Source organism: Zootoca vivipara, chromosome 14, assembly GCF_965207765.1.
Source record: "Zootoca vivipara chromosome 14, rZooViv2.hap1.1, whole genome shotgun sequence".
Taxonomy (NCBI): domain Eukaryota; kingdom Metazoa; phylum Chordata; class Lepidosauria; order Squamata; family Lacertidae; genus Zootoca; species Zootoca vivipara.
Window position 1 is genome coordinate 34201656 of NC_142597.1, and position 27843 is coordinate 34229498.

Sequence of the window (27843 nt, forward strand, 5' to 3'; positions counted from 1 at the left end):
GCATGCCTGACTACACTCAATTTTCTGTATAATGAATCCCAAGAGGCCATGAACACTTCCTCCCAAGGTTCCCACTACTTTCTACCTCATTCACCAGTTTTCCCCCTGTTAGTAAGGATCAGGATCAGGTCCAAGATAGTTGAAATTGTCAGCAAGGCAATTGAGGAATATTCCCATGACTATTATGTCTTTCCTTTTTGAATGTTTGGTAAATGTTCTACGAAAGCATCACGCAAGTCTTTAGTCTGGCTTGGTGGTCTATAGGAGACTCCCACAGTGTATTGTGATTTGTATTGTAATGGTGAGAGATGCGCCCCCATCGCTAATGACAGAAGTTCCCCCTCTCTGGTTCTGATTCTTTTAGCAGGCCCTGTCCTCATGTTTTACTCATTTTATCATTCCAGCGGATCGTGTATTTCTATTTCAAGTGTGCAGGCTAGTTATACCAATTTGATATAGGCAGAAGCTGCTGTTCACAATGCGATTGCATTTTAAGAGGGATAATTTATTGGTTAGATCTAGCCTTGTAATTTCTTAAGGCCCAGTTTACACACTGCTATTTGATTTGCTAAAGTCACTTCGCCATTTTCACATTGTGTACACATTGCTTGAAGGCGCCTTAAGAGGGTAAGATCTATTTCTTACTTAATAAGGTAGCCATCCTGTAATATGGAGCTCTCGGGGCAGCTTACAACATAAAACATCTGCCTTGTACGGTGTCAGAGTGAAACAATGAAAGCCGTGCCTTGCTTCAGGGGTGCAGAAAAAACAAACCTCTGAAAGGGTGTTCAGAGGACATGCCACAAAATCAGTTAACACATGGTTAAAGCTTGGTTGCCTTGTGGAATAAGGAGTGAAATCAAGGCCAGTATGAGTTTTGATGAAGGACTTGAAGGAAAGGAGAAAGCTGGCACCTCCGACATGCTCAGGGAGGAAGATCTGTGCATTAGGGATAAGTGAGTGTAGGCGCTGTCCTCCAGGGAGCAGGACAGTTTTGTCTGAAAAAAGCGCTGAGATTTTGCTGTATTGTTCTAGATAGTGTTTTAAGTTTCTAGTTATGTAGAGCGCCTAAAATCATTGGCCAAGGAAAATGATGCTATGCTTTATATAAATAGAAGATGGTGCTTTCCCTGAGAAGTTTTAAGTTGGTATGTAAGTGTGGACACTGGTCCACAGTAGATGGCGTATAGTTACCATTGGCCTCAGTTGCCCATTTGTAATTGGCTGTCAGTGAGATCAAAGCAGAGATAGTACAGCACTTGGCACATTAGAAGTACTGTATAAGGGGCTATACTCACACAAAAAGTATTCCCACAGCTTCCCCACACCCCCAGGAGCTAAATGTCAGGTCAAATGGGAACACGGGGCTTACAATTCCCTTTTCTTTCTTTTTTTCAGATCCTGTGGTGAGTTCATCCAGAACAGCAGCTACCTGCGGTGGAGACTCTGTCTGTTTAGTGGACTGTGAGACAGGCATTGTCTTGAAAAAGTACAAAGTGACTGGGGAGGTAGGGAAACAAGAATGTCTTGCCAACTCATTTTCATCTATGTGACCAGAAGGACTTCTATAACAAGGGGTGGGAATGGAAGTTGAGAATTCTGCAATGCTACTAAATATATAATTAGATGTTTTAGCATGCATTAGCTTTTGCTGTAGCAGCAGCAGCACCAATTCCAAGACTCATTTCTTAAAATTATGAGATGCTGCAATCTCTTTCTTACTGTTGTTTAATTTTTCTTTCACTGACAACATTCAGTCACAGCACCAAACTGTGAACAAAACCAGGTTTGACCTTCCAAATGCACAAGCAAACCGTGGTTTAGGGCCGCTTCTCTCCTTTTTGTTTCTCATCTGCTCAGCATCCTTATTTTTGTGGTTCAGGGATCTCTGGTGATGGAACCACAGCTGTGACTTTAGTTTGTTAAATAAGGCTTGCCAAGCACAAATAGATACGCTCTGATGCCTAGAAAGGGGAGTATTACAGCTTTGTACAGTAGTTAGATGGATGGTCTTTTATCTATCTATCAGTTTTTGAAGAATAGAGTTGGCAGTTGTGGATTGATGATAAACTCCCCCACATCTGCAGGGCTAACTGCCCTTTTGCTCTGCTCAATAGCTATAAAAGGTCTCCCCTGACTAAGAGATAGGGTCTAGCCTTTTTTTCTTTGTTGCTGAACTGGTTTTCCAGGTTGCTGGTTTGCTAGGCCTTTCCGAACTGAGCAAAACCCACCAAACCTCCAATTTCCCAGGTTCCTGTGTGGACAGGCTTTGTAGAAGATTAACTTTCTTATTCCTCTCCCTGTGCGTTCTATTTATGATAGCTATGTATTGCTTTGCATATTTTTGCTATGTCCTAGTTTTCCCCTCCCCCTTTCCTGATTTACTTTGTTTCATTGTTGCCCCTTTTTGTGTGAAAAGTCTCTATGTAACTTGTGCTTCTCCTCTCATAATAAAATGACAATCAAGATTTATTAAAAATAAATAAAATGTTATACCCTACTTTTCATTGCAAAGGCAAAGAGGAGCTTTGAGCAAATTTGTACCTAAAGTAGGACATTTTGTGTGTATGTGACTGTGTGGGACCAAAGTGTTTATACACCTTTTGTACTGCCTCTGCCTCACAGCTTGCTTTACTGATGATACATTTCCCCCCTCCAGGAGTTTTTCACTGTTGCATGGACAACTCTGACTATGGTCACTAGTGATGGGCGAAAGAAAAAGCACAATGTTCTGGCTGCTGCTGGGAGACGAGGAATTGTGAAGTTAATTCATGTGACCGCTGATTACTGCTATGGAGAGATCAAGGCGCACAAGAAACCCATTGCTACTGCCTGCTTCAGTCCAACTTCTGAGACGCATCTTTTCAGTAAGTCTCCCTCTAGGTTCACTCAGTCAGCCCTTGCCAAAAAGTCTTTTTTCCCTGAGGCAATGCAAAATAATGCTGTCTTTATCTGTTCCATAGGTAGGACCGTTAATTTATTACAAATCTAAAGCCAGAATTTTGCAGGCATGAAAGCAGTATCTTTCAAGTTCACCTATGGCTGATAAAATTATGCAGATTCCATAGGTGTCTGCTTGATCTAATTAATTTGAATTCAATTAGACATGCAATTGGCAGGTGCTGAACATGCGGTAATCATTTATCTCTGCACCATCTACATTTGCAATCTTGAATGGCTGTTTAAGTCAATTACTTGCAGTGGGATGGAAACTCTTTTGCTGCCCAGCTGAAGCACTGTCACCAGATGAGGGTTGGAGTGGGCACAGTGCAGGAAGTCCGATCCATGTGAATAGTAAAAGGTGATGTCTACCTTCTCTTGTTGGAAGTCCAATGCAAAAGGAAAAGGGAAACTTCCATATGAAACTTCCTGTAGGCACTAACTTCAGCAAGGCTTAATATGCCTTCTCATGCCCTGTTTATGATATACACTTTTAAGATGCAGGATGTTACATTTCTTAATTTCTTAACTCTAAGAGGGGAAGTCAGCAATATTCTAATTTTTAACCACTGATGTGTTTTTTCTTTCTCCCTCCTTCTGCCTCAAAGCCACCTTGGGTCCATACCCCTCCCAGGACTTTCATTCCTCTGCTCAGTGTGGTTGTATTCACATTGTTACCCTGGGTTCCTTTGGGATGAAGGTCATGTTTTGGGTAGTTGATTATTTTGAAGACTGCCTCTATCCTCACCAGGATGCATATTCTCTCTTCTTTCTCCTAGCTGCATCCTATGACAAGAAAATATGCATGTGGGACATTGGAGTTCCAGATTCTGATTATAATTTCAAAGAAAGGTAATGACACCATAATCATAGTTAGCAAAAAGTGGTGAACTGTGAATGGAAGGTGGGAACTAAAATGTGCTTCATTTGCCAGACATCTGATGGTGCTAGAGACCATTGCCACACCCCTGCGCATCGCCCTCGTGCCCTCGTGCCCAGACCGATACTTGGTGGCTGGCTGTGAGCAAGGTTGCTTTGCATGGGACATTAGACTGGATGAAAAGCAACAGAAAAACAGGTGAGTAAATCATGCATGGTGTTACCAGGGCAGAGAAGGTGGAGGAGAGTGGTAAATATACCATGTACTGTAAGCACATTTCATACTGCTGGACCAATTATGATAATTTTATGAAGATTATTGTGAGGGACGAGGGATACAGGGAAGTCCCTCCCATCTTAAGTTCCAGCCCATCCCCAAGCGCGGGAGAGAGTAAGGAGAGCTCTGCCTCCAGCGGAGAGTCAGGAAGTGGTGTCCGAGGCTCAGGCAAGGTTGTGGAGCCCAGGCCGCAGGTGGGACAGGAAGTAGGACGCACAGGGGGGAGGCCAATTCCCCCAACTCCCGAAATGCGACGCAAACGTAGGGGGAAGAGGTTGGGTCTGCCAAAGCTGTGGTGCTGGAAGAAAACGCGCCAATCGCCATTCGGGATTTCAGACACCTCACCTTAAGGATGCATTTTTACTGCTCTGAACACTGTAAATAATCAGCACTTAATAAAAACCTTAAAAGACCATGCTGGAGTCGTTACTCTAGAGTAGCCATACCAGGCCCTCTGACAGCAACTCCCGAATCTTTTTTTTGGCTACTTTGGAGTGCAGCGATGAGCGCTCAAGAGGCTGAGCATTGGAGGCTGGAGGCCGAAGCAGCGAAGCAGGAGCTGCAGAACCTCACAGCGCACGCACAGCAGCAATTGCATGCCGCTCAGGAGGAAGCGCGAGGGGCGCAGGAGGAGCTGAACAAGCTGGTGGACCAGGTGAGGACAAAAGAGGAGACTGAGAAACAGCTAAGGGTGATGGTTTTGGACCTACAGAAGAAGTTGGAAGAGGAGAAAGCCGCTAGAGGTGGGGGGGTGCCCCAGCCGCAGCTAGTCCAAGTGAGAAGGGGACAGAGCCTAGTCACCAAGTTTAGCGGCGACCCTAGGGAGTACCTAGGATTCGAGACAGAAATAAATTATGCGCTGGAATTGCATGCAGCAGAATTCCCAGATGACGCGCACAGAGTCTCCTTTATCATAGAGCATTTGACGGGGGCCGCCCGAGAATGGGTAAGACCGCTCATCGCGCAAAAAAATCCTTGCATGAAGAACGCAAAATTATTTCTAGAAGCTTTAAAAATAATGTACGCTAGTGACAGTGAAATGGAGGCCACTAAAGAGGAGCTTCATAACTTAACACAAGGAAAATCGACAGTTAGGGACTACTGGGCGAGATTCACCATGCTGGTGCACAAACTGGGATGGGATCTGCAAAGTGAGCCAGTGAAATCAGCCTTCTACATGGGTTTGCACGCAGGCGTTAAGGATGAGCTGGCAAGAGGTCCCAAACCGCGAACTATGGATGAGTTAAGCAAAGCGGCGCTAGCGGTGGGGGTGAGACAGGAATCCAGATGGAATGACAAACAAGCGACGCGCGCAGCAAAACCTTGGTTCCCACGCTCCCAGGACAGACCACATCACCAAACCCCACCCCAGGGCCCGCCCCCACACCCGCCCAGGCCAAGCCCAGAGCCGGAACCGATGGAGATCGGAGGAGCGCGCGCGCGGGCTTTTCAAACCCCGGCGGCGCCAAGACGCAAGGAGGGAAGAGGCGGGAATTGCTTTCTCTGCAACTCCCCCAGGCATCGCGTCAGAGACTGCCCTCATCGCAGAGAGTGGCAAGGAAAGGCGGGAACGGTTGTACCTTCCCCAGCTGACGCAGCACCACAGCAGGGAAACGAGACAGCCTGGCTGCAGGAGACAAAGGGGAGCGGCCAGGCACAGTCAGCAGACAACAGCCCCCGCCCGCCCACCCGCACAGAGAGGAGCACAGCCAGCCCACCCCTCCCAGAGCAGGAGTGGTTCTAGAAGTCACGCTCACGCTCCCAAATGGCTATCCCCTGACAGTCCTCGCCTTAATTGACAGTGGTGCCTCAGCCAACTTCTTCTCGAGAAACTTTGCGGAAGAGCACCAGATCCAACTTCTGCAGCTGGATTTTCCCCTGCACGTGGCCACCATTGACGGCAGAGAGCTGCTGGGAGGGGCCATCACGCATCAAACCCCCCCCCCATGAGAATGACGGTGGGAAGGCACTCAGAGACACTGGCTTTCAACGTCACAACCATCTCAGACCCCCCCATCGTCTTGGGCATGAGCTGGCTGACGCGCCACGACCCCTCCATAAGTTGGCACCAGAGATGCATCACTTTTGGATCGGACTTTTGTCTGGAACATTGCATGCAGCACCAACCAGGGGAGGGGCCTCCGATAGCCACGGTGGCCACCATGCACGTCAAGGGGGGTGAGGCAATACCCAAGCCGTACTGGGACCTGCAGGAGGTCTTCAGCGAAGCGGAGTCCGACCACCTACCCCCACACAGGCCTTTTGACTGCCAGATCAACCTGGTGCCAGGGGCAACTATACCCCCAGCCAAGCTGTACGCCATGTCAGATCAGGAACTGGAGGATCTGCGCGCTTTCATCGACAAGAACCTCAAGCGGGGGTTCATCAGAGAAAGCAAGGCAGCAGGGGGCAGCCCGGTCTTCTGGGTGGACAAGAAAGACACGCAACAGCGCCGTCTGGTGGTGGATTTTAGACGGCTGAATTCGGTGACAGAGCCAATGGCTTTCCCCATGCCCAGAGTGGATGATCTCCTGACAGCGGCACGCAGGGGCAAGATCTTCACCAAGCTCGACCTAAGAGGGGCGTACAACTTGATTAGGATCCGGGAGGGTGATGAATGGAAAACCACGATGTTCACGCCTCTGGGCTCTTTTGAATATCTGGTGATGCCCTTCGGGTTGCAAGGGGGCTCAGCATGCTTCCAGGCCTTCATGCACCACGTCCTGGGGTCCCTCCTCTTCAAGAACTGCTTGGTCTTTCTGGATGACATCCTTATCTACTCCAATGACCCAGTGCAGCATGTGAAGGATGTCAGGGAGGTGTTGCAGCGCCTGAAGGACAACCACCTGTATGTGAAGCTGGAGAAGTGCAAGTTTCACACCAAAGAAGTGGACTTCCTAGGCTACAAGCTGTCAGACAAGGGGCTGGCGATGGACAAGGACAAGGTGCAGGCCATCCTGGACTGGCACAGCCCCAGGACGCGCAAAGATGCCCAACGCCTACTAGGCTTCGCGAACTTCTACAGGAAGTTCATCAAGAACTTCTCTCGCGTCACGGCTCCTATCACCGACTGCCTGAGAGGCAAGCAGAAGTTCCGGTGGACACCAGAGGCGCAAGCAGCGTTCGAAAGCCTCAAGAGGGTATTCGCTTCAGACCAGCACCTGTTCCACGTGGTGCAGGATGCGCCCCTACGCCTGGAGACAGATGCTTCGGACAAGGCTCTGGGAGCGATTCTGTTGCAACTGGACGCCAACAGAGAGTGGAGACCCTGTGCCTTCTTCTCCAGGAAGCTGACCCAGCCGGAACGCAACTACACAGTGTTTGACAGGGAACTTCTCGCGATCCACGCTGCGTTCCAGCACTGGCGACACTTCCTGGTGGGCGCCAAGCACCCCATCCAGGTGTGCACAGACCACAAGAACCTGGAGTTCTGGAGAACTGCCAGGGTGCTCAACCAGCGGCAGATACGGTGGGCAGAGTTCTTCTCGAACTTCAACTTCTCCATCCACTACATCCCGGGAGAGCAGAATGTCAGGGCGGATGCCCTCTCCCGCAAGCCAGAGTACATGGAGGAGGAGTTGCCACCGGCACCCAGGCATATTTTCCCCCCATCAGCATGGTCCTGCGGAGCAACAGTGGTGAGCGAGGCAGAACTCACAGCACTGACAGCAGCTGATGAATTTGCCACCCGCATCTTCAGAGAACTGAGAGGGGGGGGGAGCAGGCCAAAGACTTTGAGGAAAGGAGGGGTTTGCTTTTTTACAAGGGAGCCCTGTACCTGCCAACCAAACAGCTGAGAGGTAAGGCCCTCAAGCAGATGCACGACAACCCAACGGCGGGTCATTTTGGAAGGGACAAAACCACTCACCTAGTCATGAGACACTTCTGGTGGCCAGGGGTGCGGGAGGATGTTCGGGATTATGTAAGGGGATGTGACACCTGCCAGCGAGCAAAGGTGGTCAGAGCGCCACCAGCTGGTTTGCTGGAGCCCTTAGCCACACCGCACAGGCCGTGGGAAGTAGTGTCCATGGACTTCATCACAGACCTGCCGTCGTCCAGGGGCAAGACCGCAGTGTTGGTGGTGGTGGACCTCATGTCCAAAATGTGCCATTTTATACCGTGTGCCAGGGCGGTCTCGGCAGAAGAGACGGCCAAACTGTTTGTTGACCACGTATTCAGACTGCATGGATTGCCTTTAAGGGTTATTTCGGATCGTGGCCGCCAATTTGTTTCCAGGTTCTGGAGGCGGCTCATGAACCTCCTGCAGGTGGAGGTCAGCTTGTCGACGGCTAGGCACCCGCAAACCAATGGACAGGCGGAGCGGGTCAACGCCATTCTGCAGCAGTACCTGAGATGTTACGTCAGCCAGAGGCAAACGGACTGGGTGGATCGCCTGCCACTGGCAGAATTTGCCTACAACAATGCGGTGCACGTCTCCACAGGGGTGTCGCCCTTTAAGGCCAACTACGGGCGCGACCTCAGATCTTTCCCGGAGAGGGAGGGGGAGGAGGAGGAAGAGGGCCCACAGGCAGAGGATTGGGCAGAGGACCTGGAGACGGTGCACCAGCAGCTCAGAGAACACTTGGAGAGGGCCAAGGAAGCGTACAAGAAGGGGGCAGATCGCCACAGGGTGGGGGACAAGGTTTGGTTATCCTCGGAAGGTCTTCCCACCAGGGGGCGATGCAAGAAGTTAGCACCCAGGAGGCTGGGCCCCTTCACGGTCACGCAACAGGTCAACCCGGTAGCCTTCAGGCTAGCACTGCCGGAGGACATGAGAGTGCACCCAGTGTTTCATAGATCGCTGCTGTCGCCGTACAGGGAAAGTACCAGGTTCAGGGACAGCGATCAGCCTCCAGAGGGAGGGGGGGAGACGGGAGACGCCCGACAGCTCAATGAGGCAACTGAGATTTTAGACTCAAGGAGAGGGGTGAGAGGACTGGAGTACCTGATAGCATGGGAGGACACTCCGCCGTCCCACAATGAGTGGATACCGGCCACAGAAGTACCTGAGGAATTTTTAGTGGAAGAGTTCCACGCCCTGTTCCCCCACAGGCCCAAGCCCTGGCACATGGAAAGGGAGGGAGAGGGGGAGGGGCAGGAGGAAGGGATAGCAGGCAGCAGCTCTCCATGGAGATGGGAAGCGGAATTTGAGGACACGGAAGAAGAGGTGTGGGTTTCACCGAGGTCAACGACGTCAGAGGCAGGAGAGGACTGGCAGAACATTTTTACTCCCACCAGCTCTGACGCCACTGACTTCTTGGGATTCCCGTCTTCTCAGGGGGAAGGAGAAAGATCGCAGGATTGGGGGGAAATTTTTACACCCACAGGCTCGGATGCCACAGACTTCTTGGGGTTTCACTCGTCCCCAGCAAGCGGAGAGCCACTAGGAAGGGGGGGAGAGGAGCCTGGGAGGGGGATGGATGTGAGGGACGAGGGATACAGGGAAGTCCCTCCCATCTTAAGTTCCAGCCCATCCCCAAGCGCGGGAGAGAGTAAGGAGAGCTCTGCCTCCAGCGGAGAGTCAGGAAGTGGTGTCCGAGGCTCAGGCAAGGTTGTGGAGCCCAGGCCGCAGGTGGGACAGGAAGTAGGACGCACAGGGGGGAGGCCAATTCCCCCAACTCCCGAATTGCGACGCAAACGTAGGGGGAAGAGGTTGGGTCTGCCAAAGCTGTGGTGCTGGAAGAAAACGCGCCAATCGCCATTCGGGAGTTCAGACACCTCACCTTAAGGATGCATTTTTACTGCTCTGAACACTGTAAATAATCAGCACTTAATAAAAACCTTAAAAGACCATGCTGGAGTCGTTACTCTAGAGTAGCCATACCAGGCCCTCTTACAATTATGTATTCTGTTTAGCTTTCCTTGCTGGGCAGGGGTTCTCTAGGGCCTCAGTTGATTCTCATGACATCTTCAATAGATAGTGATAATCTAGAAAATTGAGTATAGCACTGGCATAATTCCATAACAGGCAACTTACTTAACTGCACCCAATCAGAAAATAGGGGTGGCACACTTGCATAATTATACCTATATAGTGAGAGAAAATAAAGAACAGGTAACATGTATCCTCCAGGCTAGGAGTTCCAATTTGTTCCTTAGAAACCGGAGAAAGTACTGTAAATAATTATTGATTTCTTCTATAACTTCTAACGATTCACACCTTTTTCTCTGCCCTGTCATTACATTGAGCACTGAGATTGATGACTGATGAGGGATTTTGAACCAAGGTCTCCTAGTATTAGATCCAACTAGAGACCGTAAGTTCATCAAAACATAGAAAGATGCCTGTTTGTCCACGTTGCTTTAGGACTGGGCTATTCTGACAGGTTGTACTTTCCAGGGTCTAAGACAGATGGCTTTTCCATCATCTGCCTACCTACCTCATCCTTAAAAATAGCAATACAGTGGTACCTCGGTTTGCGACCGCAATCCGTTCTGCAGAGGCGGTCGCTCACCGAAGGCACGCTTCTGCACACGCACACGCCGCGGAACCTGGATGTAAACACTTCCAGGTCTGTGGCGGTCGCTCGCCGAGGTAGGCCTAAACTGAGGTTTGACTGTACCATGTATGGCATCAGGGTTGTTCTGCATGCAAAGCACATGTTCTGGCATTCTGAGGTCACACCCCCATAGATGCTTGCAATATAATTGCTATAGTTTTTCAAAACTTGCTCCTCTGCTATAAGAACCACAAACTTACTTTTATTTATGCTGAAAACTGAAGACATATGTTACTCTTTAATTGTATAGTTATGGTGCTTGCACAATAGTGTTGCACAATACTTAAAAAAAATAAATGCGATCTTGCTCTTCCCAATGTTCCAGACCTTATGAAGTAGAATTCCAGTTCCCAGATGATGAGGGGAATGAAACAGCTTCCCATCGAGTGGATGGCCTGGCCTTTTTGAATGAAGACATTGTGGGTAAGAAATTTGCATTCAGATAGTTTAGCACCTCCTGTGATTGCATGCGTAAGGTGACATCGTTTCAGTGGCCTGGTTCACATGTAACACTAAGCCAAACCTGGCTATGTGTGAATGAGCAAGTGTGTGGGTACTCAAGAGGAAAAATTGTGGCTGCTTTGCCAGCTGCTGCACAACCTTGAACTAAGCCACATGTTTGAACCCAGACTTGTTGTTTGTCTCTGTCCATACAAACTATGAACTGTAGCCAAGGTTTGTTCTTGGCTCATTATTTTTGTTTGCCTGGAGGAAGCAAACCATGTAACAGTAAGTCAAACTGTGGCTTAGTTTTGGATAGTGCAGCAGCAGCAAGGCCAGAGGGGGAAGGAAAGCAGCTGCAATTTTTATTTTGATTATGATGGAGAACATAATACTTTCAAAGAACTGTATCATTTTGATGATTCCATTTTCTTTTGAGCCTAGCTAAACTGAAGAAAGGCTGTGCCTGCCTACTTTTTACAGTACAGAACCAGTTGCTTTTAGGTACTGTATGTAGTGAATGTCCTTTCCGGAATACTGAAAAGAATAAGCTGTTAAAATCTATCGTGCCCATCAATCTTGAATTGTTTTGTAGAAAGATGATAAAGCATATTGGGAGGCATTTAATGCATAGAAAAATTAGTGAGTCTTGATTATAAGAGACATTTTTAAATGATCATATGTAATCACTTGATATTATGATGAGAGCTGATCTGAAGGGTTAAGTGATTTTGAGTGATGATAACATTGGGTTGCAACTGCTAAGATTGCTGTGATCCTTTGATTGGTGAACTGAAATCATGTGTATAACCTGAAAGATTGCTGTGGATGTGATTCTTCGCAGCCTCTTTATTTTTGAGGTTGCCCAATGCACATTTGTATTTCAATAAAGGCCTATCTTTTCACCTGAAGCCTGCATCCTTTTTTTCTGGGTGTCTGGGAGGAATACCTTCAATCTACCGTAGAAACCGCTCTTAAATTTCTCCATCTACTCGCACACTCCCTCGTTCACACTTAGGCAGGGTCTTGCATAGTGTTGTGTGAAGTGGGATAATTTTTGTTGAGATGTTTTAGTCACACACGATACAAGCCTTTGGCGTACTTCCCCAGCTTTCTTTCTTCTTTTGCACTTAGAAACATCTTTAATAAAACAGGTTTTTTTTAAAAAAATTCAAGACAAATTGGCAATAAGTAAATTGGCAATAAGTAAACAAATTGGCAAAAATCCCTTTGGGCTAATGCACACTTTTAGAGAAAGGGATAAAAGTAGACTAAAGGCCAGAGAAGATGGGTTAGAAAAGTTTACAAACTATTTGTTCAAAGCTGATGACCTTCCATGCCAGGGTACAGCACTGACCCCCTCCGATTTCCATGCTTGCCAAGTCATAAGAGATAAAGAGAATGTTGCACTTTGAAGACTTCTCTACAGAGAATGGGACATCTCTTTCGTTCCTCATTCCAGGGTTTATGCTTTGTGAACCTGTTATCCTTTATTGAAAGCCCCCAAGTCTTCCACATAGCTCCCCCTCCTTGGTGATTCTTATAGAACAGCAAGTATTCTGCACTCCGTGTATGGCAAGCTCCTCTCTTAAGTCATATGAAACCAGTCCTAAATGTGCACACGTAGGTGGAGTAAGTCCTATTTAATTCTGTGGAACCTACTTCTGGGTAGAGATGTTGGTATGCAACTGCACTGCAAGTTACTGTGGGGAAAAATGTATGATTGAATCTGGTGCAGTATTCATTTGGCTTTCTTTGGCACGATACCAGAAAGGAAATTTTGTGTTGCCATTATTAACCGTCACCTTCTGTCAGGCTATAGGAACATAGGAAGCTGCCTTGTACTGAGTCAGACCACTGGTCCATCTACAGTAACTGGCAGTAGCAGCTCTCCAGGATTTCATGGGGTGTCTCCCAGCCCTACTTAGAGATGCCAGGGAAGAGATGCCGTCTGCATACAAAGCAAGTGCACTATCACCGAGCTACAGCCCTTCCAGAACAGATTATGTGAAAATTAGTATCTTAACTGATAAAAGCTAATTTCATAGGAACATGCAGTCTTCTGGCAGCAGGCACACTACCTAGCAAGGCCTGTTTCTTTTCTCTCCTCTGCAGTTACCAAGAGTTCTAAGACAGGGTCCATAAACCTCTGGAGCTGGAGCCGCTCTTTCAAGCAAGGGAAGGGGGGTCGCAGAACAGTGCAAGCCGTCATCCTGGCCGAACTGGAGTGGTCCTCAACAGATCTGCCTTACCTCACCCTCAGCACGTGTCCGAGTAAGTGTCTCCCATACTGCTGACCCTGCCCTTTTCACCTGCCCTGCTGGTGCCTTCTGCCACTTAGCTCCCCGGCAGCTCTGAGCATCTAGAGGTGCTGGGTGGCAGGCTTTGCCCTCTCGTGTCTCTCAGGCATTGTATTTCATGAAGTATGACATGCTGGCCACCTGGCTTCCATCTCAAAAAGCACGACAGCACCAGATAAGCCCTGTCCTGCTCTCGGCATTGGGCTGATGGCAACCTGAGACAGCCCTGTGGTGGTTGTAGGAGCCAGGAAATCCTGAGCTGGTCCAACAGCAGCAATGTTGAAGTCTATAATTATCATCTGGGATTCCTTTAACACCACAGTCAAAAATACATTAGTCAGAGAGTGTGTTGGGCAGTACACAAACAGCATCTTTAAGTCTTGGACGCAGGCCTTATAATTCTTCCCCTAGTTGCCAGTCAGGGAAAACAAACTCTGGCAAACCACAGCAGCCTCCCCCCCCCCCAAAACCCTCTAGCCTGAGTTTGTGCTTCAATGGGTGTCCAGTGGGACATAGCTGGGCAAGATCTGGCCTGCTTTGACTTTTCCACCTTACATGTGCAGTTATGCGTCTTTGAATGATTTGATTTGGACCCTTTTGCTCCTGCAGCAGAAGAGTACGTGTTCTGTGGTGATGAGAAAGGAAGTGTCTGGATGTATGACCTCAGCAACCACTTGTCCACTCTGAGTGCCACAAAGGAAGAGTCGTCCGTTAAGAGAATAGGGCCTTCACAGGTACAGGGGCAATTTATCTTTCTGGGGTTTGTCTCCTGATGTTCAATTATGGAACAGCAGGTTAAAAATATATATTTGATTTCAAATGTGTTACTGGCTATTTAGAGGTTAAAGACATTTTAAAAGATATAGTAAATCACATTTGAGTTTTCTTAACTCTAGAATTTTGTGTAGGATGAAAAATGGTTTAGAATATTTAATAAAAATGTTTTTATACTGCATTCTAGAAGAAAGTGTACTGCAACAAGGTTGAATTGTATATAAAGTGAGACAGTAAGCTCTTCCCTCTCAATCTTTTCTGCTTAGGTCCTGAAGTGGCCAGAATTGAAAGCAAATGGTGAGCTGCTGACAGATGTCCTGGTGAACAATGTAGTCACGGACCCCACCTTCACTTACCTGGTTGCTCTCACCGACGTAAACATTGCCGCAATATGGAAGAAAGCCTAGCTGTTCAGGCGTGGCCCCACAAGAGGAGCCACATTTTTCGCCCACATTTCAGTAGTGCAGTATTTGTGACCGTTCTGGAAATAACCAAGGTTGGGGTGGGGGTGGGGATTTAAACTTCATGTGAATTAATGCAAGGAAAATCAACTGAAAGGTTGGCTGGAAGCTTGTGCTGGCCAATAACCACATCTTTTAACTGTGACTTTTACTTTTATTGGTGTTTTAAAGTGTATTTGTTTTATAGAAAGACAGTATTTAATAAAACTTGATAAAAGCTAGCTGAATTTTTTTTAAAAATTATGGCAGGCAGGAGAGTTGACAGAGACCACTTTGCTGAGCACAAATATCCTGCATATATCAAACACCCCTCAAAATTGGGAAAATGTTAAATATGTGTGAGTAGATGGTGTGTTTTAAGTAGTGGTTTGATTATTTAGAATTTAACGAAGTTTTGTACTTCTCGCCTTCCAGTAGTCTCTTTGCAGGTAGGGTTCAGGTCCTTAACCTTAGAGCAGAACCTTTTCCCCTCACGCTCTCAAAACATGGCACACAAATGATATTAGCTTTGTCTCCTTCAGGTCTTTACCAATCTTTTCAAAGAAAGCAACTTGGATGAAAAACTTAAGTATAATTTATTAGTGAAAAAATAAAATAAATCAATGGGATCTCATGTCCAACTTCTACACATGTACACACATTTCTTGGAGGATGCAAAGCAATGTATAGGCATTATTAAACACTTGCTATTAGCCTGCTATATAAGGAAAAAACGAAATTATGCATTTACAACAGATAGGCAAAAATGTCATGTACTTATTCAATTCCTTCTTGTTTGTCTTTGATAGCAACCTGAAAGAGAGGCAGACAAGAAGTCTCAGTTTCTCACAGAAATCAACTATTTTGTGGTAGAGCAGGAAAAAAAGGGAAAAAACAATTTCAATTAAGGCTCAAACAGAAAGTAGGGGTTACATAAAGCCAGTTTAAGACACCTTCCTTTACTGCAGTTAATCACCTGTCCTTACTACAGAAGACAAAAGAGCCTGGACTTCATATGGGTTGTATCCCATCCTTAGCCACAGCAGAATTACCAAAGGAAAACAGAACCACACAGAGCCCCAAACCTTTGTGTTGCAGAGATGGTTTCTCTCATCCTCCATGGCAAACTGAATCAGATGAAATTCACTCCTTATGAATGCTACTGCTGCCCAGGGACTAGCTCATCCCTGCAGATTTGTTTTTTCTGAATTGGTGGATTCCATTTTGGGTCACACCCATTCAAACATGTAGCAGGGATGAGGACAGAAATAACAGGTGGAGGGGAGCTCTTAAGGTCTGTGAAAAAGTGTACAGTACTGAATTTAAGAAAGGAAGAAGGATAAAGTCTCAGCATTTTTGAGAGAAAGGAGTCCTAAGGAAATGGCCCGGAGTCTCCCAATATCTCATTGGTGCTTCAAGTGCCACACGCCTGCCCCACGTTGAAAAGTGAGGAGCCAGCAGAGGTCTAATTAGGGATGCTCCCACAAGACCCCCCTTTCTAGGGGGAGCTACCCCTAGTTGAATGTGTCTCCCTATCAAGAGAAAATGGCTCATTTTTGCCTTTAAACAATGTGTGAACTCCTGGGTCAGTCCACCCTGGATGGCTCTCAAAACATCTCCTATCCCTGGGGTCTGAAAGGACAGATAATGCCCCTGCTTCACCTGGGTGATGGTGGATTGACCCATCTGGCGGCATGCCAAGCAGTCACCACCCAAGCACAGCTTCTTACCCAGTTCACAGCTATATATCTTGAGGCACAGAGGAGACACCTCCCACTGACAGGTCATCGCCATAAAAGCAATGCCAAGGCAACTTCAAATGTGCCAACTTACCCGGAACCTCTCCTCAAGGAGGGAGAGCTCGCTGATGAGATCTGTGATGGCGTTGGTGAAGGCTTCTTGGGGACTGTAATCAGGGGTGGTCTGGACACGAATGATGATCTTATGCTCTAATGGATGAGGGACCTTGTACCCTGCAAACAGCACCTGAGGGTCTTTCAATAACTGCCTGGAGAGGGGAGGAAGAAAAGGGACACACAAGAGAGTATACTGTGAAAAGTGTGGTCTGCCTTGCTAGATCAGACCAAGGACCAGCTACCTTAGGCCAGAGGAAGGCAGCTAAGATGGTTAAAAGCCTGGAAACGGGGGCTGGGTGATAACTGGTTTTCAACTTCATGATATACCAGCAGCTAAATACTGTGATAGACTGATATACCACAATGTCTGAAATGCATCTTGGCTGTTCCTTCCTCGTCACCTTAGGGGAGGAAGAAGCAGCTGAGATACATCACCCAGCTTTACAGCTGAGCAAGCCTCCATACCGCGTGCAGCTCAGATGAGCGTCCTCAAAGGTGCAGGCAGATGGAGCCCGAGAAGGCCTATAAAGCATGGTTAAAAGATGAGAACGTGTAGCCTGCAGAGGGAAAGATCAAGTGGAGATGTGAAAGCTATCTTGAAATATCTGGTGGCTACTGTGCAAAACACAGATCAGACTTCTATACTGGCAGCACTATTATTATTATTATTATTATTATTATTAATAATAATAATTAAATTTGTACACCGCTTTTCATCAGTAGATCTCAGGGCGGTTCACAACATAAAATTAGAATGTAAAAAAACCACAATATATATATATATATAAATGTAAACTGGCCATGTGGGTGTGTCTCCACTTTTCACCGAAACCACTTGACCGATTGCGTTGAAATTCTGACACATCACATGCGAATATGCGAAGGATCTTATGAAGTTTGCTAAGACAGATGTCACACCTGTGCCAGGTAAAAACCCCAAAACCCCGTGTTCCAGAACTCACCACTCAGACAAAAGTGCATGCTGGGAAATAGAACCCAGAAGCTGACAGTTCCTTTTCCAAGGGTGGGGGCCAAGGTATGGAGATACAGGGGTGAGGGGCCAACACTCCCCGGGGACAACAGAGGGAAGGGTATCTTACCGTCCTCCACTGGGGTACGGGGGCCCTGAATGGGCCACAGCAACATGTGGCCTGGTCCCGCTAGTAGATAATAAAAATATGAACAAAAACGAACTAATAATCGCCCTCCCACAACACATTTAAAAGGGCATTGGATATCGGGCCAAACATTCTCATGTTGCTGCTCTCCAGACCTCTTGTGAAGGGGCACACGAAGAAGGGCCTCAGTGGATAATTGGGCCTTTTCTGCAATGGTTCCGTTTGTGGAATGAACCAGGGAGGTTCAACAGGATATTAAACTAGATTGGCTTAAGCAGGCTCTTTAGTAATTCTAAATGCCAGGATCTTATGCAGGATCTTATGATCTTAAATGTCAATTACGAGCAGAGTCTACTGCAGAGATCGCTCTTCAGACGTCAATTCCCATCAGCCCTAGCCAGCATAGTCAAGGGTCCATGATGATGGGAGTTGCAATCCAACAACATTTAAAGACCACAGGTTCACTATATCTGGTGCTACTCTCTACTTTGGGCATAAGATCCAAGGAACTGAGGTCTCCAGAGGAAGCTTGACTTCTTTCCTTGGGGCTGGAAGGAAGTGGCAGAACATTACTACTAAAACTTCTAATGAAAATGCCACATTTTACTTTCCCAGCAGCCTATGTAACATCCTTGCTTTCAGTAATTTAGCCAGTCAAAAACGCTTGACAGTGTCCAACAAACTCCCTTTTTCATAGGCATATTTGTATCAATTTACATACCAAGGGCTCCCATATGTGCTGTCCAGGAGGACTCCCCTGCCTGAGTGCCTGCAGGTCCTGCCCCTTGCCTATCACCATCTGGCCCAGGGCCTCAAAAGGACTGCTGCAGCAGAGTTCTTTTTAAAATGTTTTTAAATTATTATTTTTTAAAAAATTCTTTTTTTACATTTTTAAATACTTTGTGGTGGGGTGGGTGGGAAGGATGTTTAGTTGGGTTTGGGAATTTGTTTAATTTTGGCACATTTGTAATTTTTATTGTGTTTGGTTTTTATTGTTTTACTGTGTTTTTTGTGTGTGCTTATATAGGTTTTATTTTGTTCTTAAGGGGAGGGGTCAGGGCTGCCTGGGAGTGGGTCCCAGTCAACAAAATGGCTGGGGCAGGTTCCACAGGGGGGGGGGGGGATGCACTGGGACAACCGATCTCAGTGATCATGGGTAGGAGGAGGAGTTATGCTAAGACCAGACCATGTCATTACCGAGGAGGCAGGTTTAGTCGTTGTCTGAGGACTATCCCTGCCTTGGGGTCTGGTCCTGACCAGATGGATACTGGAATCAGCAAGGGATACCCACACGACCTGAAGGTGCTGCTGTGCAATGCCAGGTCAATGATTCATAAGACCACTGCCATCCATGACTTGATTGTGGATGGAGGACTTGACCTGGCATGTGTAACAGAGACTTGGTTGGATGAAGCAGGTGGGCCTGTTTTAGCTGCTGCTCTTACACACCGCAACCCAGACCTTGTGGGCAGGGAGGGGGGGTTGCAGTGATTTTTAGGAAGTCACTAGTTTGCACTAGGCGTCCTATTGGGAAGACCCAGTTCTCTGAGTGCATGTTCTGGAAGTTGGGCAGGATTCCTTCTGGTGTACCGAAGGTTAGAGCTCAGTGTCGAGCCTACCAAGTGGCGGTAGCGACGGCAAAGGAGACTTTCTTCACCGCCTCTATTGCATCTGCAGAAAACAGCAGCAGGAGACTCTTTCAGGTGGTTCGCAATTTAGCGAAACCACCTGCTCCATTGGGGCCCAGCAGTGCAGATAAAGTCACTCAGATTCGGGAAGAGGTAGACTCCACCATGGGAGCACGGCCGGGATGAGGGAGTGCTAGAGTCCTGTCTAGTCAAATTGTGTGGGATCAATTTCAATCTGTTACCTCCAAGGATGTGGACCGGCTGCTTGGACGAGTGAAACCAACCACCTGTCTCCTTGATACTTGCCCATCCTGGCTTATAAAAGCTAGCCGGGAAGGGCTTTGCGGGGTGGTGAATGCTTCTCTGTGAGGGAGCCTCCCCACACCCGCTGAAAGAGGTGGTTATTAAACCGCTTCTTAAAAAACCATCTTTAGATATGGCCAATATGGCCAACCATCGCCCAGTCTCAAATCTTCCATTCTTGGTCAAGGTGATTGAGCGAGTGGTTGCTGAACAACTCCAGGCACGCCTGGAAGAAGCGGACCATTTGGATCCCTTCCATTCGGGATTCAGGCCTCATCATGGGACTGAAAGTGCCTTGGTCGCACTGGTCGATGATCTCCAGAGGGCTAGGGACAAAGGTGAGAGCTGTTTCCTAGTTCTGCTGGATCTCTCAGTGGCTTTTGACACCATTGACCATAATATCCTTCTGGACCGTCTAGAGGGGTTGGGAGCTGGGGGCACTGTCATACAGTGGTTCCGCTGCTTCCTCCTGGTCCGTGTTCAGAAAGTGGTGGTGGGGGAGGAGTGCTCAGACCCCTGGGCTCCGTGGGGTGCCTCAGGATTCTGTCATCTCCCCCATGCTTTTTAACATCTACATGCAGCCAATGGGAGAGATCATCAGGGGGTTTGGGCTGGCTGTTCATCAGTATGCGGATGATACCCAGCTCTACCTCTCTTTCAAATCAGAACCAGTGAAGGCAGTGAAGGTCCTGTGTGAGTGTCTGGAGGCGGTTGGAGGTTGGATGGCGGCTAACAGATTGGGGTTCAATCCTGACAAGACAGAAGTATTGTTTGTGGGGGACAGGAGGCCAGCAGGTGTGGGGGACTCCCTGGTCCTGAATGAGGTGACTGTGCCCCTGAAGGACCAGGGGTGAAGCCTGGGAGGCGCAGGTTAATTCTGTGTCCAGGGCAGCTGTTTATCAGCTCCATCTGGTATGCAGGCTGAGACCCTACCTGTCCACGGACTGTCTCACCAGAGTGGTGCATGCTCTAGTTATCTCTCGCTTGGACTATTGCAATGTGCTCTATGTTGGGCTACCTTTGAAGGTGACCCGGAAACTACAATTAATCCAGAATGCGGCAGCTAGACTGGTGACTGGGAGCAGCTGCCGAGACCACATAACACTGGTCTTGAAAGACCTACATTGGCTCCCAGTACGTTTCCAAGCACAATTCAAAGTGTTGGTGCTGACTTTTAAAGCCCTAAACGGCCTCAGTCCAGTATACCTGAAGGAGCATCTCCACCTCCATCGTTCTGCCCGGACACTGAGGTCCAGTGCCGAAGGCCTTCTGGCAGTTCCCTTGCTGCGAGAAGCCAAATTACAGGGAACCAGGAAGAGGGCCTTCTCGGTAGTGGCACCCACCCTGTGGAATGCCCTCCCACCAGAGGTCAAAGAGAACAACAATTACCAGACCTTTAGAAGGCATCTCAAGGCAGCCCTGTTTGGGGAAGCTTTTAATGTTTAATAAATTATTGTATTTTAATATTTCTGTTGGAAGCCGCCCAGAGTGGCTGGGGAAACCCAGCCAGATGGGCGGGGTATAAATAAATTATTATTATTATTATTATTATTATTATTATTATTATTATCTGGGGAAGAACACCCAGAGCCTACTAGGTGTACGGAAAAGCAACAACCTCAACAACCTCATTGTCTCCTTGACCAGGCATAGGCAAACTCCGGCCCTCCAGATGTTTGGTACTACAATTCCCATCATCTCTGAGCACTGGTCCTGTTAGCTAGGGATGATGGGAACTCCTGGAGGGCCGGAGTTTGCTTATGCCTGTCCTTGACCATCATCCCAGTTTGAGACAGGTGCTGCTTTCAAACAACCCCACCCAAACCTTGCTGTAAAACAAGTCTTTGTTACTCACGACTTAATGATATTCCCCAGCGTGTGATCTTCCTTGTTGATGGTAAACAGGCAGGCATTCGGCACTTTGGTATCCTTATTTATTGTAATCCTGGAAGGAAAAGGTGGAGCAGGGAAGAGACTTTTTAAAACTGTTTTGAAAATGCAAGGCTAATTTCAATGCCAGCTGATACAAGACTTTCCTTGATAGGAGGCAAGGCTCGTTGCATCAGCTTTGCCGAAAGCCCAATTTCATCAGGCCCCTTAACTGTGCAAGTCCTGAAGCCCACTGGTTGACTCTTGGGAAGGTCACGGCCTCTCAGCCTAACCTATCTCCCAGGGTTGTTGTGGGGACTAAGTGGGAAGGGGGGGGGCTATGTACGCCACCTTGAGCTCCTTGGAAGAAAAAGTGAAAACTGCAAAAATAGATAAATAAATAATATCGACTTCCACACAAGCTAGAAACTTAGCGAAGCGGGATTCTGATATGTGGACCCCCTTCATTTCCACCCCCGACCCCAAGATGGTCACAGGCCTCACCGCTGCCCAAGCCATTTTTGCTTTCCTCCCCTCACTCACTTCTTTTCTCCTTCGAAAAGCAGGAAGGACTCGAAGGCCGGAGGCGCGTTCATCGCTCACAGATCGCTTGTTTCGGCTCCCGGCGCAACAAGGAAAACCGCTTCCGGGTTCAAGTCACGCTTCCGGTTCCGGGTGATTTTTACACGCTCCCCAGTCCGTTCGGCGAGAAGGGCGACCGCTTTCGTACCTATGGCTCCTCCCTCTGGCGGCCAGGGGGAGGAAACGCACCCTGCCGGGCTTACAGTACAGTATCCCCTTTCCCAAGATGTATTTACCTCCCCCTCGTGGACAGAGGAGGAAGCGCAAGCTCCTGCCCCACACACGCGCGCGCTCCCTCGCTTTAAATGGAAAAATTTTATTTAAATGTGGGAGGCTTCAAAAACCAGATGAATCGTTTGTTGAAGGCAGCAGTCCTTTTTAAAAAAGCTTTCAGCTGGGCTGGCTGCTATTTATTTTTGTCTTTTTTTTTAAAGACCCCCCTTCTAATGTTATGTGAGTTTCAATTTTGCCAAGTGCTTTCGACATCAAGGGGTGGGGATGGAAATTGAAGCCCTATGCAAAATCATAATACAGTAAATTAATACCCAAGTACATTCACTTTGGAGCAGATCAGCTGTTTGCCTGCTGACCTGGTCCTCACTGTTGACTCTCAGTTCCAAGGCTCTCCTGCCCTCCCTTCTTATGAATCATAGAATCATACAATTGTAGAGTTGCAAGGGACCCTGAGGCTCATCTAGTCCAACCCCCTGCAATGCAGGAATATGCAGCTGTCCCATATGGGGATCAAACCTGCCACCTTGGCATTATCAGTACCACACTCTAACCAACTGAGCTACCCAGGCATTTCTCACAACTGATCTTTGTCCTTAAACTAGCGTTGGACCATAGGCTACAGTCCTTCAAACAGAGGACTGTTTTCTGCCAAGTAGTCTTTATCAACCTAAACTGAATCCAAGTGAAGCTGAAAGGTGTGTCCACCTTAGGGACCAGGGAAGTTGTGTGTCCGTCCGTCCATTTGTCCCCCACTCCGCAGCCCGGTGTGCTTCACAGCTCCCCTCACCCCCCAGTTGTTCACATCAGCACAGCTTCACGGGTGTCAGATTTGCTTGTTCGGTAATCGGTACACACCCAAACCAATGGATTCGAATGTTGAGAAATAAGATTCCAACTAAACATTAGGAGGAACGTTCTGACACCAAGAGCTGCTCAACAGTGGAACGGAAGACCTCAGAAAGTGGCAGACTCTCCTTTGTTGTGTTTAACAAGAGGTTGGATGTCCATCTGTCAGGGATTCTTTAGCTGCGGTTCCTGCATTGCAGCGGGTTGGACTAGATGACCCCTGTTGCGTTTATAGAATTGTTTTGATTTTTATGCTGCAACATTTCTGTTGCACTGCATGTTGCAAAACCACCACGTGGCCTCTTCTGACGAAGAGTAGATAGATAGATAGATAGATAGATAGATAGATAAACAAATAGATGATCAATAAATAACCAAGCACAGTTAGAAATGGCTGAAGGACTCTCAAGATAGTTGGAGAAGCAACACACCAGACAGTAATAATTTATATTTCATAACAAAGTACAGGATGCATATGCGTTTTGGCCAATGTCGCATGAATGCAGATTAAAAAACCAGGATGGGAAATGGTAAACGAGAGTGTGGGCACGGCCCAAACTCCTAAATATGGAAGTGCTGATGGACCTTGGAGCCGACTTGGAAATCGCAGCCTCTTACAGGGGCCTGCTCTGTGTGTGTGTGTGTGTGTGTGTGTGTGTGTGTGTGTGTGTGTGTCTCCCTGTGACAGTTTATTATTAATGGTATCTTTTAATCTCTCCATGTGTGTGTTTAAATTTATAGGATTTTCCATGAAAACATTAAATCCGGATTAAACTGGGCAGAGGAGGGAGATGATACAGCACGGTGTGTGTGTGGGGAAGTCTGATGGATGCTGTACGAGTCCAAAATAAACTGCTGTGAAGAAATACAATCCTAAACCCAGCGAAAGCCTCCTGGAGAAGGAATAAAAACCATTCCATGTGCTGCTACCTTCTATATTGCTGCAATGGCCCACGCTAAATGTTTCAGGAAGCTCCTTTTCCACCCCTGGTAGTTGCCGCTTTTCCTGTGGCTACTCACTAAGTGAGCGGTAAAGTAAAATCCATATACGATCAGAGGCACTCTTGTTACCCCATAAGTTCCAAAAGGTGAGCGTTGATGCTGAAAAGCAACAAAGGGCTAACCATGTTGCAGCTAGCCAGATAGTCACAAACGAGATAGGAGGGTGTGATAAAAGAGACTTTATTCTACATCAAGAGTGGCTGCTGGCTTGGAGGGACAGCTGTCCAGACAGATCAAACAGCCATTCCAGGGATAGAAAATAAGTGGCCCTCTAGATGTTGTTGGACTCCAGCTCCCATCAGGCCCAGATGATGGTCAAGGATGATGGGAGTTGGAGTCCGACAACACCCTCCATTCAACTATTCTTTCCCATGCAATGGCATATACTGTACTCATTTGTTTGATTGCATGCAAATTATATAATTTTAAAATTCCTCCCGTGCCTAGAGCTTGGAAATATATATGTCCCACCTGGTCTAGCTCAGAGGTATTTGCAGGGTTGAGACAGAAGACTCAAATGGCACCGTTTCCCCCTCTGCTCCTATTATAGTAACCATAGACTACAAATCAAGTCATGAAAGCCCTGCTAGATCAGACCAGGTCCACCTACCGTGGCCAACAAGGAAGTCCACAAACAGGACATGAGGCTAACAACCCTCTTCCATGGTCCAAGGTCACCAACATCTGGCATTGGGAGGTACACTGCTTTTTAGCATGGCAAGGCTAGTAGATCTCTCCTCCATGGACTTCTCAAAGCCTCTTTTAAAGCCATCTAAGCTTGTAAGGCAAGGCTGCAGTTCTTTCTCTTTCTCAACAGCTCTGTCTTTTCATTCCAATCTGTTATCTGCAGTGGCCTGGACAACGGTAGGGCCGGCCTTAATCCCAGCTGGGGACCCTTTCCCCCAGATAATGTGGCCTTTCTGGGGGAACCATTGCTCATCATATCAGCAAGAACTCCCATGGAGTTGAGAGGGCGGTCTCTCCCATTTCCCAGTATTCAGACTGCTAGCTAGCTGCCTAGGGGTACATGTGGAAAGGCCACAATAGGAAGAAATAAAGAGCCCAGCATCCTGTTCTCGCAGCAACCAACTAGATCCCTGTGGGAAACTCAGAAGCAGGATCTGAGCGCAAGAGCTCTCGCCCCTCCTTTTTTATCCTGAACCTTCCAACATTCAGCTTCACAGAATGGCTACAAGTTCTAGCCTAATGAGAGAGGGAGAAAAACTTTTCTCTATCCACTTTCTGCATAATAAAAAAATTCCTTCAGTAGCACCTTAAAGACCAACTAAGTTTATATTTTGGTATGAGCTTTCGTGTGCATGCACACTTCTTCAGATCTGAAGAAGTGTATCTGAAGAAGTGTGCATGCACACGAAAGCTCATACCAAAATATAAACTTAGTTGGTCTTTAAGGTGCTACTGAAGGAATTTTTTTATTTTGCTTCGACTCAGACCAACACGGCTACCTACCTGTAACTAACACTTTCTGCATGACATGCAGAATTTTATAGGCTTCCATCAAGCGACCCTTCTTGCTTGCCTTTTCTTGAAACGAAAAAGGGAATCCCCTTGATCATTTTGCTTTCTGTTTCCTGAATGTTTTCGGACCCTACAATATCCTTTTTGGGTGAGGCGACACAGCACTCAAAATGTGGCTGCACCATAGATTTGTATAACAGCAATAGGATAACTGGCAGTTTTATTTTCAGTTTCTTTCCTAGCATGGAATTTACCTTTTCCCCCCGCCACATACAAGGCTAACATCTTGACTGAGCTACCCACTGCAACCCCAAGGCCTCGCTCCTGGTCACTCACTTCTTCACCCTCGAACACAGTAGACCACTCTATGTATTTTCAAAAGCACCTGTCATGAGGTCTAGAAACCTACTTTTTCTTATTCTTTTCAAACAGTTAAATCTGCAGTTCTCAAGAACGCTGAGTTCTGGATGACAATCACAGGCGATAAAACAACCAGCTTTGATGTTCCATTAAGGCTAGGGGCTGAACTTTTTTTACAGTAGTTGTTTAGGGCAGGGGGGAAAAAACCTTGCTGGTTTTCCTTTTTTTAAAAACTCCAGAATTTTTGAAATACGGCAACCCTATAGTTGCTGTTTTATTAGACTGTTGAAGATTAATGCTTTTGTGTCGCGTCTCCTAAATTGATCTCAGTTTTGTCTTCAGAGTTCAGAGGACTTGGCAGGGAGAGTCGTTCCCAAAAGGAAAGGTGATGCAGGTTATGAGAATCAGGGCCCCACTCTATCCCATTTCCATCCCATCAGGTGATCACAAGTCCAGAGAGAGAGAGAGAAAGAGAGACAGAAAGAGGAGAAACACCCTCTATTCCAGATGTTTGGCAGCAGAACTGCCCGAAGGAGGCAGAAGTGGGCCTAGCCTGTGCGAACAGTCACGTCTGCAGCTCCACAAGATGATTTCGGTCCTGGTTAGCCAAGTCGCTCAACCGGGAAAGCTCCTTACTGTGAATTTCTTCAAGATCTTGCAACACCTGGAAAAGCCGGCTAGGTCCCTCGGCATTTTCAGGGTCTGTAGCAGGAGAGAGAGAGAGAGAGAGAGAGAGAGAGAGAGAGAGAGAGAGAACAGGATTATGTGCAGGTAGTCCATTCACAGTAGTTTGTCAATATATCAGTAAGGATGCATGAATCTCCCTTTCCTTAGTCATGCTGTAAGAAGTAAAGATAAAGGTAAATGGACCAGTCCAGTCACAGATGACTCTGGGGTTGCGCGCTCATCTCGCTCTATAGGCCATGGGAGCCAGCATTTGTCCGCAGACAGCTTTCCGGGTCATGTGGCCAGCATGACTGAGCCGCTTCTGGCAAAACCAGAGCAGCGCATGGAAACGCATTTACCTTCCCGCCAGAGCGGTACCCATTTACCTACTTGCACTTTGACGTGCTTTCGAACTGCTAGGTTGGCAGGAGCTGGGACCGAGCAACGGGAGCTCACCCCGTCGCAGGGATTCGAACCACCGACCTTCTGATCAGCAAGCCCAAGAGGCTCAGTGGTTTAACCCCCAGCGCCACCCGTGTCCCTCTGCTGCAAGAAGTACCTTTTAATAATGATGATGATGATGATGATGATGATGGCTGGAGAGAGCCATCCATGTTTGAGTATTCAACCCAAAGTGTTAAGTATTCTTTAAAAAGAGCAGAGGCAACCAAGGCTTTCCCACTGCTGAATTTTCTATTGAACATCTTTAAATCGAAAGAGGTTCCCATGTTTAAATTGAAATTTTTCAACCAAAGAATCCCGTTTTCCATACTACTTCATTACTTTTGGGTCAAGCCTTCATGCTAAAAGAATATTTCTGCTTTCTTCAGCCTGCTTGCCTCTGAGCTTCCCTATACCCTGGGATCTCTTTTCTAGTCTGCTGCTCTGCAGTGTCATAATCCCAGCCAAACTGACAACTCTCCCTCCCTTACAGAAGCTGGCCTGAAAAGTCTTTTGTTCCCCCTGAGAAAGTGAACTGATAAAGCTTGAAGGATCTGGAAACCAAGCCTTATGGGGAACAGTTGGGGGGGTGTTGTTTAGCTTGGAGAAGAGAAGGCTGAGAGGTGATACGAGAGCCCTCTTCAACTATCTGAAGGGCTGTGACAGGGAAGATGGAGAAAACTTGTTTTCTGCTGCTCCAGTGGAGAGGAAACCAATGGCTTCAAATGATAAGGAAGGAGATTCTAACTAAACATTAGAGACAACTTTCTGACAGTAGGAGCTGCTTGACGGTAGAATGGACAACCTTGCAAGGTGGTCTCTCCTCCATTGGAGGGTGTTAAAAAGAGGTTCAATGGCCACCTGTCAGATTATTCAACTGTGATTCCTGCATTACAGGGGGTTCGACT

The 27843-nt window shown here is 47.3% G+C and overlaps 3 protein-coding genes across 10 annotated transcripts in view; 1 reads left to right on the forward strand and 2 right to left on the reverse strand.

Moving 5' to 3' along the window:
- The window catches only part of LRWD1 (leucine rich repeats and WD repeat domain containing 1), a 31723-nt gene extending 16930 nt beyond the window's left edge, over positions 1-14793 (forward strand). For 2 of the 4 annotated variants that reach the window (XM_035139117.3, XM_035139119.3), the window contains exons 9-16: positions 1399-1508; positions 2660-2867; positions 3720-3792; positions 3875-4018; positions 10922-11019; positions 13153-13311; positions 13947-14071; positions 14378-14793. In XM_035139117.3, coding sequence (XP_034995008.3) covers positions 1399-1508; positions 2660-2867; positions 3720-3792; positions 3875-4018; positions 10922-11019; positions 13153-13311; positions 13947-14071; positions 14378-14518 — 1058 coding nt within the window. In that variant the 3' untranslated portion in view covers positions 14519-14793. The remainder of the gene's footprint in view (positions 1-1398; positions 1509-2659; positions 2868-3719; positions 3793-3874; positions 4019-10921; positions 11020-13152; positions 13312-13946; positions 14072-14377) is intronic. The other 2 variants (XM_035139118.3, XM_088657685.1) reach the window with 1 other exon arrangement.
- Positions 14794-15128: 335 nt separating this feature from the next.
- POLR2J (RNA polymerase II subunit J) lies at positions 15129-21957 on the reverse strand. The gene is made up of 4 exons (XM_035139123.3): positions 21869-21957; positions 21312-21401; positions 16385-16559; positions 15129-15364 (listed from the first exon to the last, which is right to left on the reverse strand). The coding sequence occupies exons 1-4, from the start codon at positions 21919-21921 to the stop codon at positions 15329-15331; spliced, it is 354 nt and encodes a 117-aa protein (XP_034995014.1). The 5' UTR covers positions 21922-21957; the 3' UTR covers positions 15129-15328.
- A 2196-nt stretch (positions 21958-24153) lies between these two features.
- Positions 24154-27843, reverse strand: part of LOC118097070 (ras GTPase-activating protein 4B) — a 52354-nt gene continuing 48664 nt past the window's right edge. For all 5 annotated transcript variants that reach the window (XM_035139656.3, XM_035139658.3, XM_088657683.1 and 2 more), the window contains one exon: positions 24154-26530. In XM_035139656.3, coding sequence (XP_034995547.2) covers positions 26394-26530 — 137 coding nt within the window. In that variant the 3' untranslated portion in view covers positions 24154-26393. The remainder of the gene's footprint in view (positions 26531-27843) is intronic.

What these genes read in the sequence shown, in the direction of transcription:
- POLR2J (XM_035139123.3), bottom strand. Translation starts at nt 21,921, where the DNA reads ATGAACGCGCCTCCGGCCTTCGAGTCCTTCCTGCTTTTCGAAGGAGAA. An exon ending in CTTTTCGAAGGAGAAAAGAA is followed by an intron (nt 21,402 to 21,868) that starts GTGAGTGAGGGG and finishes TTTTCCTTCCAG; the next exon opens with GATTACAATAAATAAGGATA. An exon ending in CTGGGGAATATCATTAAGTC is followed by an intron (nt 16,560 to 21,311) that starts GTGAGTAACAAA and finishes TCCCCTCTCCAG; the next exon opens with GCAGTTATTGAAAGACCCTC.